Source organism: Rhinopithecus roxellana, unplaced genomic scaffold (assembly GCF_007565055.1).
Source record: "Rhinopithecus roxellana isolate Shanxi Qingling unplaced genomic scaffold, ASM756505v1 contig199, whole genome shotgun sequence".
NCBI classification, from domain to species: domain Eukaryota; kingdom Metazoa; phylum Chordata; class Mammalia; order Primates; family Cercopithecidae; genus Rhinopithecus; species Rhinopithecus roxellana.
The window spans coordinates 163074-183395 of NW_022141915.1; the positions used below are offsets into that span (position 1 = coordinate 163074).

General features: G+C 37.1%; 1 protein-coding gene across 1 annotated transcript in view; it reads right to left on the bottom strand.

Annotated features, from left to right (window-relative positions):
- Positions 1-20322, bottom strand: part of LOC104675567 (ankyrin repeat domain-containing protein 36B-like) — a gene marked incomplete at its 5' end in the record, with an annotated part of 83070 nt that overhangs the window by 25630 nt on the left and 37118 nt on the right. The window contains 6 exon segments of the mRNA XM_030926351.1: positions 3596-3734; positions 6681-6754; positions 17695-17767; positions 17851-17879; positions 19545-19617; positions 19712-19740. Of these exon segments, the coding sequence (XP_030782211.1) occupies positions 3596-3734; positions 6681-6754; positions 17695-17767; positions 17851-17879; positions 19545-19617; positions 19712-19740 (417 nt within the window).

Here is a 20322-nt window from a genome sequence, read left to right on the forward strand (position 1 = left end):
AGGATTTTTGGGGAAGTCAAAATAATTTCTATAACATGGATACACATCATTGTACCTTTGTCCAAACCCATACATATACAGTACCAAGAGTGAACCCCAATGCAAATTGCAAATTATGGGCTTTGGGTAATTGTAATGTGTCAATTTAGGCTCATCTGTCATAGCAACGACCACTACGGTGAAGGACACTGGTAATGAGGGAGACTACACATGTGTTGGGGTGGGGGTATACAAAAGAATATCTGAACCTGCCTCTCAATTTTGCCAGGAACATAAAACTGGTCTAAAAAATAAAAGTCTTTATAATACATTCTAAATGAGACTTTAGTAAGTTTAATCCAATAGTATAATAAAAAGGTAATACATCATAAACAAAGGGGGTTTATTCCAGAAAAGGAAGGGTTGGCTTAACATTGAAACATCATCCTTATTTAGCAGAAAATGAACTAAAAGAGAAGACCCACAGGATCATCCCAACAGATAGAGGTATCTGATAAAATTTACTCCTGATATTTCAAAGAAGAAACACTCTCAGCAACATAAGAATCCAAGGGAAGTTCTTCAGCATGATAAACAACGTCTATGATGAATCTGCAGCTAACGTGCATCATAGTGAAAAACTGAATGCATTTCCCATAAGATGAGGAACAACACAGGAATGTTTGCTTTCACTACTTGTATGTAGTATTGTTCTGAAGATTCTAGTTAACGCAGTCAGGCAAGAAAAAGAAATAAGAGGCATCCAGGTTTAAAAAAAGAAATAAAATTGTCTTTATACACAACCGTGACCATACAACAGGTATGGGTAAACCCCAACCTGTGGGCCAGCTTCTTGTCTATGTCAATAAGCTTTTACTGGAACACAGCTGTGTTCATTAATTTATGGATGGTCTATGGCTGCTCTCATACTAAAATGGCAGAGTTTATCAGCTGCAAAAGAGACCCTTTTGCCACAAGTCTAACATATTCACTATCATTAGTAAGAGCGTAGTTTGAGAAAGAAAGGTTTAACAACCTTTTGTCTGTGAAGAAAATCTGATCAAATCTACCAAGAATGTGTCAGAACTAATAAGTGAGTTTAACAAGATTGAAGGATACAAATTCAATATTGAAAAATTAACTGTATTTCTATATGCTAGTAATAAACAAATCAAAATTTTAAAACTATCATTTTCTATAGCTTTATAAAAATGTATATTTGGATTAACAATGCTCAACCTGTATAAAGTCAAGAACATCTACACTAACTAAACTATCATTTGCAACTTCATCAAAAATGAAATACAGATAAATCTGTTAAAATATGAAAAGACCTGTAAACTAAAAACTGCAAAATACTACTGAGAAAATTAAATATTACTTCTATAAAAGCAGACATACACTTTATTGAGTAGAAAGATTCACTATTGTTAAGATGTCAGTTCTCCCCAAATCTATAAATATGACACAATCCCAACTTAATTTCCAACAAGCAAGCAGTCTTTATTTTATTGATAAGCTGATTCTGAAGTTCATGTAAAAATGCAAAGGATCTAGCATAGTCAAAACAGAACAAAGAACAGAATTAGAGGATTCATTTCAAGAATTTCTATAAATCAATAGTAATCAAAACAGTGTGCCACAGGTACAGGCTGAGTATCCCTTATTCAAAATGCTTCAGACTACAAGTTTTTCAGATTTTGGATTTTGGAATATTTGCACATACATGATGAGATATCTTGGGGATAGGACCCAAGTCTAAACACAAAACACATTTATTTTTCACATTTACCTTATACACAAAGACTGAAGTTAATTTTAAACAATACTTTTAATAATTTGGGGCATGAAACAATGTTTGTATACATGAGGTCGGATGTAGAATTTTTCTGCTGTGGCATCTATATTGGCAATTAAAAAGTTTGGGGTTTTAGAGCACTTCAGATTTGGGATATTTAAATTAGTAATGCTCCACCTGCATAAAGAAAGTCAAATATAGAAAATCCCCAACTTAAGGTGGTTTGACTTATTGACTTTACAGTGGGTTCACTGAAGTATTAAATTGCTTGTGACTCAAACACTGGGTTTACCACAATTTGAGAAGCATCTGTAAGTTAATAAAACTCAATAGAGAGTCTAGAAATACATAACACATATGCAACCAGCTTATGTTTGACAAAGGCATGATGGCAATAGAGTGGAGAAATGATAGCCTTTCAACATGTGGTGCTGGAACAACTGGCCGTCCATATCCAAAAAGTGAACTTGAATCCATACCTCACCTCACTCCATATACAATAGGAAACTCAAAAATGGAACATAGATTTCAATGTAAGATCCAAATCTATAAAATTTCTACAACAAAGCATAGGAAAAAATCTTTGTAACCTTGTGCTAGGCAAACATTTTTTACATATGGCAAAAAATGCAAAATCTGTAATTCAACAAACAATTAAATTGGACTTCATTACGATTAAAATCTTCTGCTCTTCAAAAGATACTACACAAAGCAAGTGAAAAGTCAACCCAAAATCTGGAAAAAAAATACCCTTGTAAAAAAGTAGCTAAAAAGTAATAGTATCCAAATACATACAGAATTATTAAAACTCAACAGGTAAGAAAACATCAACCTAATTTTCTAAATGGCAAAAGATTTGAAAAGACAGTTCAACAAAGAAGATATACAGATGGCAAATAAACATGGAAAGATGCTCAACATTTTAGTCATTAGGATCGTGTACATTAAACCCACAATAATATACATAATACACCCATCAGAAAGACTAAAATTTAAAAAGATAAATACAGCAATACTGTGACAACATAGCAACTGGAATGGTCATTTACTGCTGATGAGAATAGAAAATAGTACAAATGTTTTAGAAAATCATTTAGCAGTTTTTAAAAACAGGCATATGAAGGGCCATGAGGAGACTTTAGTGGGTGATGGATATATGTTGACTATCTTGATGATAGTAATAGTTTCACATGTGTATACATCTGTTAAACTTATCAAATGGTACCTTTTACATGTGTGCACTTTATCACATATCAATTACACCACACTAAAGCTACCGATTGTAGGAGCAAACACCTAAGACACTGGCTGTGACACAGAGAAGGGTATGCAATGATGCAGTATAAAGTTCAAGGATGGAGATCTGTACCTTATAGCAATAAATGGCAGCTGGGTTTTCAGCAAGCAGGTAACATGGTCAGATGTGATTTTTTACAACTACATAATTATGGTTGCAGAACAGGTCATGGTTTTGGAAGGCGGAATAGTAGGAAAGACAGTTATAAGGTTATCACAGTATTTCAGGTGGGAGGAAATGGTAACTTGACCATGGGTAAATGGGTAATGGCATAGAAGAGAAGCAGAGTAAACAAACACATTGGGCCTGCCATTCACACTGAGAAAAGTACAGTGAAATGATCATAGCTCTTTGACTGAAAGGGTACAAGACACAGTAGTTTTCATTCTATGTTGACATAAGGCATATTTCTGAGATGAACATTCTTGTAACATATCAGTACTGTATGGTACAGTGGTAAGCAATGTGTGCATACATTGCTATAGGATTAAAAAAGCCTTATATTTATGCATTGGTCCTACCTTTACACTTCATTTCATGTTGATCAATGAGTAATATAACTTTCTTACAATTGGAGCAAAGTGAGTCATCCTCTGAGGCTATTTGAGATGACTGAATTATGTCATCAAGGTCACCCCTAGAATGTATTTGGTTTTTCACCTAGAAAATAAACAACACTGTGTCAAAATGTCCCCAGAATATTTATAGCACATACTAAATGTACAGAAGTGGGAATTACCCATCTATTTATATGAGCACAAACACAGGTGCTTGTTCTGTACTTTTTTTTAAAAGCAATTTCCTTTATGTTGACTCTAGTTCAGCAGGTCACATGGTCTATGGAAAAATTAGTTTCCCAGTTCCTATGCCATTCAGAAAACTGACAGAGAGACTTGGGTTAATTAAGGAACAAAGATTAAGAAAATGTCTTCCTGAGCTTGAATTATTTTAATTGCAAAAACAATCTATTTCTACATACAATTATGTATTTAGATAACCCCATTTTACACAAGAGATTTTCATAAGTAAAAAATTCAAATGGATCAAATAATTGGTGAAGAGAAAAATCAGAGTAGCAGCAAGTGACCCTCTAAGTCTTTTTGAAGTTGAACTTTCTCCAAAGCCAGGAACTCTACTTTACTTGTAATATGCTTACCTCATTCTTAAATCTTTACATGTATCACTTAATTCCACTTTCAGACATACTGCTGATGTTCTGTCACCATGTGGTGGAGAATAATGCACATTTTCTTTTTTTTTTTTTTTTTTTTTTGAGACGGAGTCTCGCTCTGTTGCCCAGGCTGGTGTGCGGTGGCCGGATCTCAGCTCACTGCAAGCTCCGCCTCCCGGGTTTACGCCATTCTCCTGCCTCAGCCTCCCGAGTAGCTGGGACTACAGGCGCCTGCCACCTCGCCCGGCTAGTTTTTTGTATTTTTTAGTAGAGATGGGGTTTCACCACGTTAGCCAGGATTGTCTCGATCTCCTGACCTCGTGATCCGCCCGTCTCGGCCTCCCAAAGTGCTGGGATTACAGGCTTGAGCCACCGCGCCCGGCCAAATAATGCATATTTTCTAAATCAAGTTTTATGCTTTCATACTTACTTGCACTATAGTTGTCATATAACGGCTTCTGGAACACATTCTATATTGGTTTTGTACTGTTGTGTTTGTAACAGCAGAAACACCATGATCTTTTTTTTTCTTAAATCACCGGCTTCATTTCTTTGGAGAAAGTAAGTCACATATCTAAAAGGCTTTTTGAATCACTAAATTGAGTCATATGTCCGATGTTTACTTTCCAATTAGTAGTATTTTGGGATTTTTTTTTTTTTCCGGTCATTTGCCTAACAACCTATTTGTCTTCTTTTATTTCAACCATAACTACTTCTGGGTTTCTTGCCTTCGTACTTTCTGTATCATTATAAAATTTTTCCTTGTCTGGGTTAAAAACATGTTCAGTATCTGGTTTGTCGTCAAAGCTGGGGTGACTGGCAAGCATATTCTGGGGACCCACAGTACGAATAAGATAGAAAGACATTTTTGAGACTGGGTTATTTTTGTTCAAGAAATATCTGAACTACTACAGAGGTAGACATGCCAGATGCATCACTTTCCTGACAATCAGGTGAATCATTTGTCAAATTAGAGGGTATTTACTTAAGTTTGCTCTTCCTGTGGAGTTATTAGGTAGTTGCTCTTCCTCAATACAAGCAGTTTTGTAATTTTCACCGAAACTCTGCTTTATTTGTGATGAATTTTAAAGTTTTCTTTACCTTAATTTGTCTTGTTTGATCCACATTTTCTCATACTTTTGCACACAAGTAAGTCCTGCATATATAAAGAGGTCATTTCTATCACAATACTTTTTCAACTAGTTGTTGAGACAATTTTTGCACATGCAAAAGTGGAAGATAAATTTGCTAGTTTTTTTTCTCAGATGTCTTTTCTGTCAGAGTACATGTTTTAAAAATAACTTTTTCTTTAAATAATCAAGTGGAAAAAGAGAAAAATTAAAAAATAATTAAAGTTTAATATTAATCTTTTTAATCTATGTTTTCCTACTCCCATATCACTGGATTGTAACTAAGAAGTGAGAAATAATTTGCATTAGCCTAAAATAGGTGAAAAACATAAACCATGAAACTTTAATTTGTCACTGTTTGTTTGGACTACACTTGACTAATTCATCATGTGTTAAATTTCCCAAAAATGAATTAGGAGATGACTTGAGGTACTATAAAGGCACCATCACTTTAAAAGATTTTATCACTATACCTACAGTGTACACTCGAGTGCTTTTTCCAAAGATTACTAACTAGTGGTCAGGCAAACTTTAAATTATTAGGAGCCAAAATCAACACCAGTCAGTAAGAAAAGCAAATTCTTACATTTTAATGCAAATTATATATTGTAATATGATTGACAGTGTTATATACTTATATAGATTATAGGCTTAAGTTCTAAGGTCTACTAATGACAGTGGATTTAATAAATTTAATAATATTTACAGATTTTCTATATTGAAATACATTAGGCAGTTATTGTTTGTACCCTAATACCAAAGGTGCCATTCTGCAAGGTATAATTCTCTTGATAGCCAGTTGGGTTGATTTTATGACCCATTCTCTCCCCGAACATAGAAACTGAAATCAGAGATCCAAAGGGAAAATTAATTCTTAACTTTGGTATTAGTGACTGGCAATAAAAAAACTGCAAAGTTTGAACCACTAGCAATAATTACTCCTTTAATCTGAATCCAATACAGTGATTGTCACTGTTAAATTGTTTATAATTTCTATTGCTTAAAATTGTAATTCAATATTTGATATTACCTTCTTTAATATAATAGGAAGTTATAAAAATAGAAGTGCAAACAATATCAGGAACTTTTAAACTCAATTCCAAGGGTAAAGATTAGATATACGTTATTATCGATTCCAACACTAAGTTTTATAACTAGTTTAAATGTTTTTAAAATGAAATATTAAATTATAATCAACTGATACTAAAAGGCTAATCCAAAGGTAAATTCATTTCAAATATGCTGTATTACCAAAGCAAGGAAAACAAGATTAAATCAGAAATTTCATTTTAAAATTTTACATACCCGTGGCTGGTTATTTTCATAGTCTTCAAGACTCTTTTGTTCTCCCTCTGATGCCATTTCTAAGTCTTGTTCTACTAAATAATATATATATTAAGTTAAACCGAGCTACACAGAACAGTTAGATAAAAGCCATAGTCGGCCGGGCGCGGTGGCTCACGCCTGTAATCTCAACACTTTGGGAGGCTGAGGCGGGCGGATCACGAGGTCAGGAGATCGAGACCATCCTGGCTAACAAGGTGAAACCCCATCTCTACTAAAAACACGAAAAATTACCCGAGTGAGCTGGCGGGTACCTGGAGTCCCAGCTACTCGGAAGACTGAGGCAAGAGAATGGCTGAACCCGGGAGGCAGAGCTTGCAGTGAGCCGAGATCTCGCCACCACACCTCCAGCTTGGTGGGCAGAGCCAGACTCCGTCTAGAAAAAAAAAAAAAAAAAAAAATCCATAGTCTTTCTAAAAGCAGAAAATAAAACTGTTTAAATGAAGCTTAATCTTTACTATAATATTTACTTCTTTTTTTTTATTATTATACTTTAAGTTCTAGGGTACATGTGTATAACGTGCAGGTTTGTTACATATGTATACTTGTGCCATGTTGGTGTGCTGCACCCATCAACTTGTCAGCACCCATCAATTCGTCATTTATATCAGGTATAACTCCCAATGCAATCCCTCCCCCCTACCCTCTCCCCATGATAGGCCCCGGTGTGTGATGGTCCCTTTCCCGAGTCCAAGTTTCCTCATTGTTCAGTTCCCACCTATGAGTGAGAACGTGCGGTGTTTGGTTTTCTGTTCTTGTGATAGTTTGCTAAGAATGATGGTTTCCAGCTGCATCCATGTCCCTCCAAAGGATGCAAACTCATCCTTTTTTATGGCTGCATAGTATTCCATGGTGTATATGTGCCACATTTTCTTAATCCAGTCTGTCACAGATGGACATTTGGGTTGATTCCAAGTCTTTGCTCTTGTGAATAGTGCCACAATAAACATACGTATGCATGTGTCTTTATAGCAGCATGATTTATAATCCTTTGGGTACATACCCAGTAGTGGGATGGCTGGGTCATGTGGTATTACTAGTTCTAGATCCTTGAGGAATTGCCATACTGTTTTCCATAATGGTTGAACTAGTTTACAATCCCACCAACAGTGTAAAAGTGTTCCTATTTCTCCACATCCTCTCCAGCACCTGCTGTTTCCTGACTTTTTAATGATTGCCATTCTAACTGGTGTGAGATGGTATCTCATTGTGGTTTTGATTTGCATTTCTCTGATAGCCAGTGATGATGAGAACTTTTTCATGTGTCTGTTGGCTGTATGAATGTCTTCTTTTGAGAAATGTCTCTCCATATCCTTTGCCCACTTTTTGATGGGGTTGTTTGTTTTTTTCTTGTAAATTTGTTTGAGTTCTTTGTAGGTTCTGGATATCAGCCCTTTGTCAGATGAGTAGATTGCAAACATTTTCTCCCATTCTGTAGGTTGCCTGTTCACTCTGATGGTAGTTTCTTTTGCTGTGCAGAAGCTCTTTAGTTTAATTAGATCCCATTTGTCAATTTTGGCTTTTGCTGCCGTTGCTTTTGGTGTTTTAGACATGAAGTCCTTGCCCATGCCTATGTCCTGAATGGTACTACCTAGGTTTTCTTCTAGGGTTTTTATGGTATTAGGTGTAACATTTAAGTCTCTAATCCATCTTGAATTAAGTTTCGTATAAGGAGTAAGGAAAGGATCCAGTTTCAGCTTCCTACTTATGGCTAGCCAATTTTCCCAGCACCATTTATTAAATAGGGAATCCTTTCCCCATTTCTTGTTTCTCTCAGGTTTGTCAAAGATCAGATGGCTGTAGATGTGTGGTATTATTTCTGAGGACTCTGTTTTGTTCCATTGGTCTATATCTCTGTTTTGGTACCAGTACCATGCTCTTTTGGTTACTGTAGCCTTGTAGCATAGTTTGAAGTCAGGTAGCGTGATGCCTCCAGCTTTGTTCTATTGAGTTAGGATTTTCTTGGCAATGCGGGCTCTTTTTTGGTTCCATATGAACTTTAAAGCAGTTTTTTCCAATTCTGTGAAGAAACTCATTGGTAGCTTGATGGGGATGGCATTGAATCTATAACTTATATTGGGCAGTATGGCCATTTTCACGATATTGATTCTTCCTATCCAGGAGCATCGTATGTTCTTCCATTTGTTTGTGTCCACTTTTATTTCACTGAGCAGTGGTTTGTAGTTCTCTTGAAGAGGTCCTTTACATCCCTTGTAAGTTGGATTCCTAGGTATTTTGTTCTCTTTGAAGCAATTGTGAATGGAAGTTCATTCCTGATTTGGCTCTCTGTTTGTCTGTTACTGGTGTATAAGAATGCTTGTGATTTTTGCACATTAATTTTGTATCCTGAGACTTTGCTGAAGTTGCCTATCAGCTTAAGGAGATTTTGGGCTGAGACAGTGGGGTTTTCTAAATGTACCATCATGTCTTCTGCAAACAGGGACAATGTAACTTCTTGTTTTCCTAACTGAATACCCTTTATTTCTTTCTCTTGCCTGATTGCCCTAGCCAGAACTTCCAACACTATGTTGAAGAGGAGCAGTGAGAGAGGGCATCCCTGTCTTCTGCCAGTTTTCAAAGGGAATTTTTCCAGTTTTTGCCCATTCAGTATGATATTGGCTGTGGGTTTGTCATAAATAGCTCTTATTATTTTGAGGTACGTTTCATCAATACCAAATTTATTGAGCGTTTTTAGCATGAAGCGCTGTTGAATTTTGTCTAAAGCCTTTTCTGCATCTATTGAGATAATCATGTGGTTCTTGTCTTTGGTTCTGTTTATATGCTGGATTACGTTTATTGGTTTGCGAATGTTGAACCAACCTTGCATCCCAGGGATGAAGCCCACTTGATCATGGTGGATAAGCTTTTTGATGTGCTGCTGAATCCGGTTTGCCAGTATTTTATTGAGGATTTTTGCATCGATGTTCATCAGGGATATTGGTCTAAAATTCTCTTTTTTTGTTGTGTCTCTGCCAGGCTTTGGTATCAGGATGATGTTGGCCTCATAAAATGAGTTTGGGAGGATTCCATCTTTTTCTATTGATTGGAAGAGTTTCAGAAGGAATGGTACCAGCTCCTCCTTGTACCTCTGGTAGAATTCAGCTGTGAATCCAACTGGTCCTGGACTTTTTTTGGTTGGTAGGCTATTAATTATTGCCTCAATTTCAGAGCCTGCTATTGGTCTATTCAGGGATTCAACTTCTTCCTGGTTTAGTCTTGGGAGAGTGTAAGTGTCCAGGAAATTATCCATTTCTTCTAGATTTTCTAGTTAATTTGCGTAGAGGTGTTTATAGTATTCTCTGATGGTAGTTTGTATTTCTGTGGGGTCGGTGGTGATATCCCCTTTATCATTTTTTATTGCATCTATTTGATTCCTTCCTCTTTTCTTCTTTATTAGTCTTGCTAGTGGTCTGTCAATATTGTTGATCTTTTCGAAAAACCAACTCCTGGATTCAATGATTTTTTGGAGGGTTTTTTGTGTCTCTATCTCCTTCAGTTCTGCTCTGATCTTAGTTATTTCTTGCTTTCTGCTAGCTTTTGAATGTGTTTGCTCTTGCCTCTCTAGTTCTTTTAATTGTGATGTTAGAGTGTCAATTTTAGATCTTTCCAGCTTTCTCTTGTGGGCATTTAGTGCTATAAATTTCCCTCTACACACTGCTTTAAATGTGTCCCAGAGATTCTTGTATGTTGTATCTTTGTTCTCATTGGTTTCAAAGAACATCTTTATTTCTGCCTTCATTTCATTATGTACCCAGTAGTCATTCAGGAGCAGGTTGTTCAGTTTCCATGTAGTTGAGCGGTTTTGATTGAGTTTCTTAGTCCTGAGTTCTAGTTTGATTGCACTGTGGTCTGAGAGACAGTTTGTTATAGTTTCTGTTCTTGTACATATGCTGAGGAGTGCTTTACTTCCAATTATGTGGTCAATTTTGGAATAAGTGCGATGTGGTGCTGAGAAGAATGTATATTCTGTTGATTTGGGGTGGAGAGTTCTATGGATGTCTATTAGGTCCACTTGGTGCAGAGATGAGTTCAATTCCTGGATATTCTTGTTAACTTTCTGTCTCGTTGATCTGTCTAATGTTGACAGTGGAGTGTTGAAGTCTCCCATTATTATTATATGGGAGTCTAAGTCTCTTTGTAAGTCTCTAAGGACTTGCTTTATGAATCTGGGTGCTCCTGTATTGGGTGCATATATATTTAGGAGAGTTAGCTCTTCCTGTTGAATTGATCCCTTTACCATTATGTAATGGCCTTCTTTGTCTCTTTTGATCTTTGATGGTTTAAAGTCTGTTTTATCAGAGACTAGTATTGTAACCCCTGCTTTTTTTTGTTCTCCATTTGCTTGGTAGATCTTCCTCCATCCCTTTATTTTGAGCCTATGTATGTCTCTGCATGTGAGATGGGTCTCCTGAATACAGCAGACTGATGGGTCTTGACTCTTTATCCAGTTTGCCAGTCCGTGTCTTTTAATTGGAGCATTTAGTCCATTTACATTTAAGGTTAATATTGTTATGTGTGAACTTGGTCCTGTCATTATGATATTAACTGGTTATTTTGCTCGTTAGTTGATGCAGTTTCTTCCTACCCTCAATGGCCTTAAATTTTGGTATGTTTTTGCAATGGCTGGTACCGGTTGATCCTTTCCATGTTTAGGGCTTCCTTCAGGGTCTCTTGTAAGGCAGGCCTGGTGGTGACAAAATCTCTAAGCATTTGCTTATCTGTAAAGGATTTTATTTCTCCTTCACTTATGAAACTTAGTTTGGCTGGATATGAAATTCTGGGTTGAAAATTCTTTTCTTTAAGAACGTTAAATATTGGCCCCCACTCTCTTCTGGCTTGTAGAGTTTCTGCCAAGAGATCTGCTGTTTGTCTGATGGGCTTCCCTTTGTGGGTAACCTGACCTTTCTCTCTGGCTGCCCTTAAGATTTTTTCCTTCATTTCAACTTTGGTGAATCTGGCAATTATGTGTCTTGGAGTTGCTCTTCTCGAGGAGTATCTTTGTGGCATTCTCTGTATTTCCTGAATTTGAATGTTGGCCTGCCCTACTAGGTTGGGGAAGTTCTCCTGGATGATATCCTGAAGTGTGTTTTCCAACTTGGTTCCATTTTTCCCCTCACTTTCAGGCACCCCAATCAGACGTAGATTTGGTGTTTTTACATAATCCCATACTTCTTGCAGGCTTTGTTCATTTCTTTTTCTTCTTTTTTCTTTTGGTTTCTCTTCTCGCTTCGTTTCATTCATTTGATCCTCAATCGCTGATACTCTTTCTTCCAGTTGATCGAGTCGGTTACTGAAGCTTGTGCATCTGTCACGTATTTCTCATGTCATGGTTTTCATCTCTGTCATTTCATTTATGACCTTCTCTGCATTAATTATTCTAGCTGTCAATTCTTCCACTCTTTTTTCAAGATTTTTAGTTTCTTTGTGCTGGGTACGTAATTCCTCCTTTAGCTCTGAGAAGTTTGATGGACTGAAGCCTTCTTCTCTCATCTCGTCAAAGTCATTCTCTGACTAGCTTCGATCCGTTGCTGGGATGAGCTGCGCTCCTTTGCAGGGGGAGATGCGCTCTTATGTTTTGAATTTCCAGCTTTTCTGCCCTGCTTTTTCCCCATCTTTGTGGTTTTATCTGCCTCTGGTCTTTGATGATGGTGACGTACTGATGGGGTTTTGGTATAGGTGTCCTTCCTGTTTGATAGTTTTCCTCCTGACAGTCAGGACCCTCAGCTGCAGGTCTGTTGGAGACTGCTTGAGGTCCACTCCAGACCCTGTTTGCCAGGGTATCAGCAGCAGAGGTTGCAGAAGATAGAATATTGCTGAACAGCGAGTGTACCTGTCTGATTCTTACTTTGGAAGCTTCCTCTCAGGGGTGTACTCCACCCTGTGAGGTGTGGGGTGTCAGACTGCCCCTATTGGGGGATGTCTCCTAGTTAGGCTACTCAGGGGTCAGGGACCCACTTGAGCAGGCGGTCTGTCCCTTCTCAGATCTTAACCTCTGTGTGTGGAGATACACTGCTCTCTTCAAACTGTCAGACAGAGTCGTTTGCGTCTGTAGAGGTTTCTGCTGCTTTTTTTGTTGTTGTTGTTTAGCTGTGCCCTGTCCCCAGAGGTGGAGTCTACAGAGACAGGCAGGTTTCCTTGAGATGCTGTGAGCTCCACCCAGTTCGGGAGCTTCCCAGCAGCTTTGTTTACCTACTTAAGCCTCAGCAATGGCGGGCGCCCCTCCCCCAGCCTCACTGCTGCCTTGTGGTTAGATCGCAGACTGATGTGCTAGCAATGAGGGAGGCTCTGTAGCCCTGGGACCTTCCCGGCCAGGTGTGGGATACAATCTCCTGGTGTGCCCCTTTGCTTAAAGCGCAGTATTGGGGTGGGAGTTACCCGATTTTCCAGGTGTTGTGTGTCTCAGTTCCCCTGGCTAGGAAAAGGGATTCCCTTCCCCCTTGCGCTTCCCAGGTGAGGCGATGCCTTGCTCAGCTTCAGCTCTTGCTGTTCAGGCTGCAGCAGCTGACCAGCACCGATTGTCCGGCACTCCCTAGTGAGATGACCCCAGTACCTCAGTTGAAAATGCAGAAATCATCAGTCTTCTGTGTCGCTCGTGCTGGGAGTTGGAGACTGGAGCTGTTCCTATTCGGCCATCTTGCTCCGCCCCCCAATATTTACTTCTTTAAGAAATGCTTTTAATCCTCCAAAACTTCAGGAAACTATTTGGGGAGGCATCGATGTCACCAGGTTCAAGCCATGCAAACATGGTCAAAGATTCACTCACAAATTTATCCACCCAACATCAGTAAACAAAACCATCAGAAATAAAACAAAATGCAAAAATCCAATAGAAACAGATGAAGCAATAGCACACTGTTCTTTACTTCACAATGGTACCTTATAACAGCACATTGAGTCTGTTGTTCATTATTAATCGTTTCCAAAATGACTGCTACTGTTTACACTTTTATCAACGTGGAGTCTCTTATTTATGTCTAAAATATTTTCCTCAACTATTCTGACACATTTCTTTCACAATTTAAGACTCAGCTACGAGAAGTCTTCCTTGACTCTGGCCATCTTTCCTCAGATAAAAAGTTTTATTTAATACAGGTTTTATAAAATATGTAGTTAGGGTTTCAAAAGCGAGATGATGTCTCAATAGAAGAGTGTATCTATTCCAATGTAAACATGTTGACTGATAATGAGAAAAATGATCCTTATAAAGAATAGCACATCATGAGCCTGAGAGAGTAAGTGTCAAAGCTGATGGGAGGATGCTATGGCCTATCTTTAATGCAATACATCAGATTCAATTATACCATTATACTACAAGCATTTATCATGTTCAACTATTTTTCCTATTATTTAGGGAGTACAAAGTTGTGAGGACTTCCAATAAATACACAATTTATTTCTCATCAGAGAAACTGTTTGAAATTAATCAGCTTAGATAGACAGTTGTAGAGTAAAAATTAATAAAACTATTCATTTTTTTATACCTAGTTGGGCTACTGCTATGTCTGCATTGCTTGTATCTTGCAGTTTGGCCCTGTCAAGAAGTTTCTGAATCCACTCATACAAGAAGATATATAAACCACATCAACAATAGTGTATAGGCTAGGTGAGGTGGCTCACACCTGTGATCCCAGCACTTTAGGAGGCTGAAGTGGGTGGATCACAAGGTCAGGAGTTCGAGACCAGCCTGACTAACATGGTGAAATCCCATCTCTACTAAAAATACAAAAATTACCGGGCATGGTGTCATGTGCCTGTAATCCCAACTACTCAGGAGGCTGAGGCAGGAGAATTGCTTGAACCTGGAAGGTGGAGGTTGCAGTGATCCAAGATTGTAACATTGCACTCCAGGCTGGGAGACAGAGCAAGACTCTGTCTCAAAAATAAATAAATAAATAAATAAATAAATCCAAAACAACAAGAAAGTGTATAATAAGCTTTCAGTGTGAAAAATAATTGTCAAAAATGAAAAATTTCCACAGACATTAAGAACTCTTTGTACTTCAAAATAAGTGCAATGTTCACTGAATATATTGGTTTTGTTATTCAAAGAATGAATGTTATAACTTTTTGTTTCTCAAGTTGGTTTGATTTGATATACCATGCTAATCTCTAAGGCACATTCATGGAACTGTGATCTTATTTTAAAATAGGGTTCTTAGTAAAATCAGTCAAAGGTCCTTAGTTCAAATAAATTTCATTTGATTAACTAATATCAACACTTCTATGTAACTCTCACAAATTATTCCCACCACTTCTTTCCTCTTTATTTAGCAGTAGTATCTTATATGTATAATTTCTATTTCCTAAATTTTTGTTCCTTCCCCTCTGGCTCAGAAATAATAGCAAAATGACATTGTTATGTTACAAACTGCTACCAGATGGCAAACAGGTATATGGAAAGGTGCTCAACATCACTGGTCATCACAGAAATGCAAATCAAAGCCACAATGAGGTATCTTCTCACCTCAGTTAAAAAGGCTTTAATCCAAATGGCAGGCATTAAGAAATGCTGGTGAGGATGTGGAGAAAGGGGAACCCTCGTACACCATTGGTGGCATTGTGAATTAGTACAGTCACTATGGAGAACAGTATAGAGTCTGCAAAAAATTAAAAATACAACTACCTACATGATCCAGCAATCCCATCGCTAGGTAACCACTCAAAAGCAAGAAAATCAATATTATAAAAGAGAAATCCGACCTGACATGTTTATTGCAGCACTTTTCACAATAGCCATAATTTGGAATCAACCTAAATGTACATCAACAGACAAATGGGTTTTAAAAATGTGATACACATACTACTCAGTCATATGAAAGAATAAGATCCTCTCATTCGCAGTGACATGGATGGAACTGGAGGACGTTATGTCAAGTAAAATAATCCAGTCACAAAGGATATGAATAGACATTTCTCAAAACAAGACATGCATACAGCCAACAGACACATGAAAAAATGTTCCTCATCACTGGCCATCAGAGAAATGCAAATCAAAACCAAAATGAGATGCCATCTCACACCAGTTAGAATGGCAATCATTAAAAAGTTAGGAAACAACAGGTGCTGGAGAGGATGTGGAGAAATAGGAACACTTTTACACTGTTGGTGGGATTGTAAACTGGTTCAACCATTGTGGAAAACAGTATGGCAATTCCTCAAGGATCTAGAACTAGCAATACCATATGACCCAGCCATCCCATTACTGGGTATATACACAAAGGATTATAAATCATGCTGCTGTAAAGACTCATGCACACGTATGTTTATTGTGGCACTATTCACAATAGCAAAGACTTGGAATCAACCTAAATGTCCATCAGTGACAGACTGGATTAAGAAAATGTGGCACATATACACCATGGAATACTATGCAGCCATAAAAAAGGATGAGTTCATGTCCTTTGTAGGGACATGGATGCAGCTGGAAACCATCATTCTCAGCAAACTATCGCAAGAACAGAAAACCAAACACTGCATGTTCTCACTCATAGGTGGGAATTGAACAATGAGATCACTTGGACTCTGGAAGGGGAACATCACACACTGGGGCCTATTATGGGGAGTGGGGAGAGGGGAGGGATGGCATTGGGAGTTAAACTTGATGTAAATGATGAGTTGATGGATGCTGACGAGTTGATGGGTGCAGCACACCAACATGGCACAAGTATACATATGTAAGAAACCTGCACGTTGTGCACATGTACCCTAGAACTTAAAGTATAATAACAATAAAAAAAGAAGGCTTCACATGTTGTCACTCCTTTGTGGGTGTGAGAAATTTAAAAAATAGAGCTCATGGAGATGAAGAGAAAAATCACCATTACCGCAGTCTAGGAAGGGTGTGGGTGTGGTAGGAAATTAGGATGCTTAATAAGTACAAACTATAGTTAGAAACAATGAATAAAATCTAGCATTTTATAAAACAAAAACATGACTACAGTCAGCAATAACTTGTTGTACATTTTAGCGGTACTGAGGAAGTACAAATGAAAAGCATAAAGAAATGGTTCATGCTGGAGGTGATGGATAACCCATTAATCATGATGTCATTATTACACATTGTATGCCTGTATCAAAATATCTCATTTACTCCATAAACATAAACATCTACAATTTACTCATTAAAATTAAAAACAACAAAAAAATAAAGTAACACACACACAAGCACACAGTGTGCTAATCAGAACATCTGATTGGCTTAATATAATAAGCGTAACAAAATTGACTAGAACCAATAAAAGTTAAAACAAACCAAATATGTTACCAAACAAAACATTTCATTAGATAAAAGCCATAATTTGAACTGACTCTAAAGCAAAACAAATATTTTAGAGTACCAAAATAGATCTCTTTAAATAGCTAAAAACCATTGAAATTCCAATTGGAAACTTCAGAGTATCAAAATGTAAAAGTAGAAACATCTGAATAAAACCTGGTATTTTAAGGCCAGGCCCAGTGGCTCATGCCTGTAATCCCAGCACTATGGGAGGGCGAGGCGGGAGAATCACCTGAGGTCAGGAGTTCAAGACTGGTCTGACCAACATGGAGAAACCCTGTCTCTACTAAAAATACAAAATTAGCCAGGCATGGTGGTGCACGCCTGTAATCCCAGCTACTTGGGAGCCTGAGGCACGATAATCACTTGAACCAGGAAGGCGGAGGTTGCAGTGAGCTGAGATTGAGCCATTGCACTCCAGCCTGAGCAACAAGAGCAAAGCTCTGTCTAACAACAACAACAACAAAAAATCAAACAAACAAATAACAAAAAAAGCTTATATTTTTAAAAAATATATTTTCTTTATGCATACAAATCTCATTTTTGAAAACCTAAATAAAAATGATGATGGCTGCATTATTTAGCTGAAATCCTGAAATAAAATATAAAAGTGAAATAATTGAGAATAGAAAGACTATGAGCATTACAAATAGATTAATGTACATCTTTCCACAGTTAAATCTGCATTACAAAGTTTACCTGGTGTGGATATTTGTACATCCTTCATTTTGGTGGCTGTATTCAGAACAGAATCTTTATTTTCAATTGTAACCTGTATGGTTTTAAAATAAAATGATTAGCACATGATGTATATTGTATAGGATATGCAGTTAATACAAATGTAAGAGTAATTACCTTCGAGGTGAGCAGATTCCCAGGATACTCTAACAAGCAAAAAATATATATAATCAATCATATGTAAATGTGGTAAGGCCAACCATACATTCATGGAATGCTAGCATCAAACTCAATACTATTGCCTGTATTAGTGTAGGGTTTCATGTTTTTCTAGTTTGTTTCCTTGAGACAGTAACATGACAGAAATGCACTAAAGAAATTAGGAATACAGGCTTCAAAAAACATACTGTTACAAGTCAAAAAGTGAAATTATGCTCCACATCTATTACTAAAAAATAAGTATTAATGTGGATATGCTGACTAACAAGGAGAAATGTGATCTAAAATCAGAGGAGCAACTCATAACCCTAGAAATATATGTAAAAGTTAGTGCTAACTGTGACTGTATGACTTTCATGCAAGACATCAGAAGGATTTATACAATTATAACAAAAATATTCATCATGTTCTTTAACTTGCCCAATAATTGAGAAGGCCCACAATTACAATGACACTTAATTTGAATGTACACTTCACATCTCTTCACTGGAAGTGTGCTACATTGATCAACTTGGATATATGTTTGGTGAATCCTAGTAGATAACATTCATTATTTATCATACCCATATGGTGTAATAATCTGCCTACATTTCTTGTATTCTCTAGTTTAGCCTTCAGAAAGTTTCTTCATCCACTAATGGCAAGAAGGTATAATATATAAACCCCATCAAAAAGTACAAAAAATTATACATATTTATACAAAATGGAATTGCAGCACGCATTAGATATTAATAAATTTTACATTTGGATATCAGTCCAATGTTCATTGAAAATAACCATTTTAGGATTCAATTAATGCATTCAACATTATTTCTGTCTCTAAAATTAGTCTGCTCTGGACTATCACTTTACTATAAAGAATTGTCACTAAATAGCTATTTTAACAAAAAAGTCAGCACTTTGGAAAAAAGCTAATGTATTCATATTACATTTTAACTCATTTGAGTAACTAATAAAAATATATCTCTGATGTCTGATAGTAATAAACAGGAATAATGAGACACTGTGGTTTATCCCAATTCTAGCACTCCTTCCTGATTCCAGTAGACGTTGGAGCAGCCAGAAGTCAGATCTTCTGGCATGCAAATATTCCAAAAGCATCTGAAGTGAGTTCGCTCAGGTTTCCTCAGCAGAAACCCCAAAATTACCGAACTAACTCCTTCCTTTCCCTCTTTCTTGCCTTGCAATCCCTTTTTCTTGATGAAAATAATTACTACATCAGTGGTCACTTTGCTTCTCATTCTCCAGTGTTTATGGGTTATTATGACAACGTCTTCCCTCTGGTTGTAGCAGAACCATCTGACATCTATAACTTCTATTACTTCTTCTCTTTCTCCTTCCCCTCTCCACAGAAACATGCTCTGAAATCACAGCAAATTTATGCTGTCCCCTGATCCTCTTATGTCTTGGACTGTTTTCCAACGGTTCTTCTACATGATTTCAATGTAGGGAAGTCTATAACCTTGTTACTAAGATCATGGCCAAGGAACAGCAGCATCAAAATCACCTGAGAACTTACTAGAAATGCACAATCTCAGGCCTGCTGAATCAGAAAGTGCATTTTCAATGAGCCCCCTGCTGATTTATTCAGGGGTGGGACGTTCTCTTCTATCTTGAGTGCACATGACATTAAATGTGTATTGCCAAATTACCTGTTCCAGACTTCCGACCAACCATCATTCTTCTTGCAATATTCAAAACAGGAACTTTCTTTTTAAATATAACCTGAGTGGAATGAGAAGCAAAATAGTCAATACATAATATATATCTCATAGACTATACAATTAGTAATTCAAAATATAAATGAGAGAGTAACTACCTTCCAGGCTGATTGTTTCTGAGGAGACACTGAAAAGCAAAAGAAATATAGAATCCATCATATGTAAATATGATAAAGTTATCCATACATTCATGCAGTGTTAGCATCAAGCTGTACCCTCCTGCCTGTACTAGCATCGGATTTGATGTTTCATAGTTTGTGTCTTTGGGACAGGAACATGAGGAAATACACTGACGAAAATGGGAATACAGGCTTCCAGAAAATATACAGTCTCAAATTACAAAGAGATATTATGAGGCATGTGTGTATTACTGAAATAAAAAGTGTTGACATCAATGTGAATATCCCGAATGATGAAAAGAAACGTGATCTAAAATCAGAGGAGCAACTCGTACACCCAGGAATCAATGTCAAAGAAGGTAGTAAATGCTACTGCATGTTTCTCATGCAAGACACCAGAAGGATTTATACCATTATACTACTAATATTCATCATGATCTTTAACTTGCCTGATATTTGAGCAGGTACACAATGGCAATGACACTTCTGTAGAATTGTACACTTCACAAGTCCTCAGTGGAAGTGTCCCAGCTTCATCAGTTTGGATACAGGTTTGGATAATCCTAGTATATAATATTCTTTACTTCTCA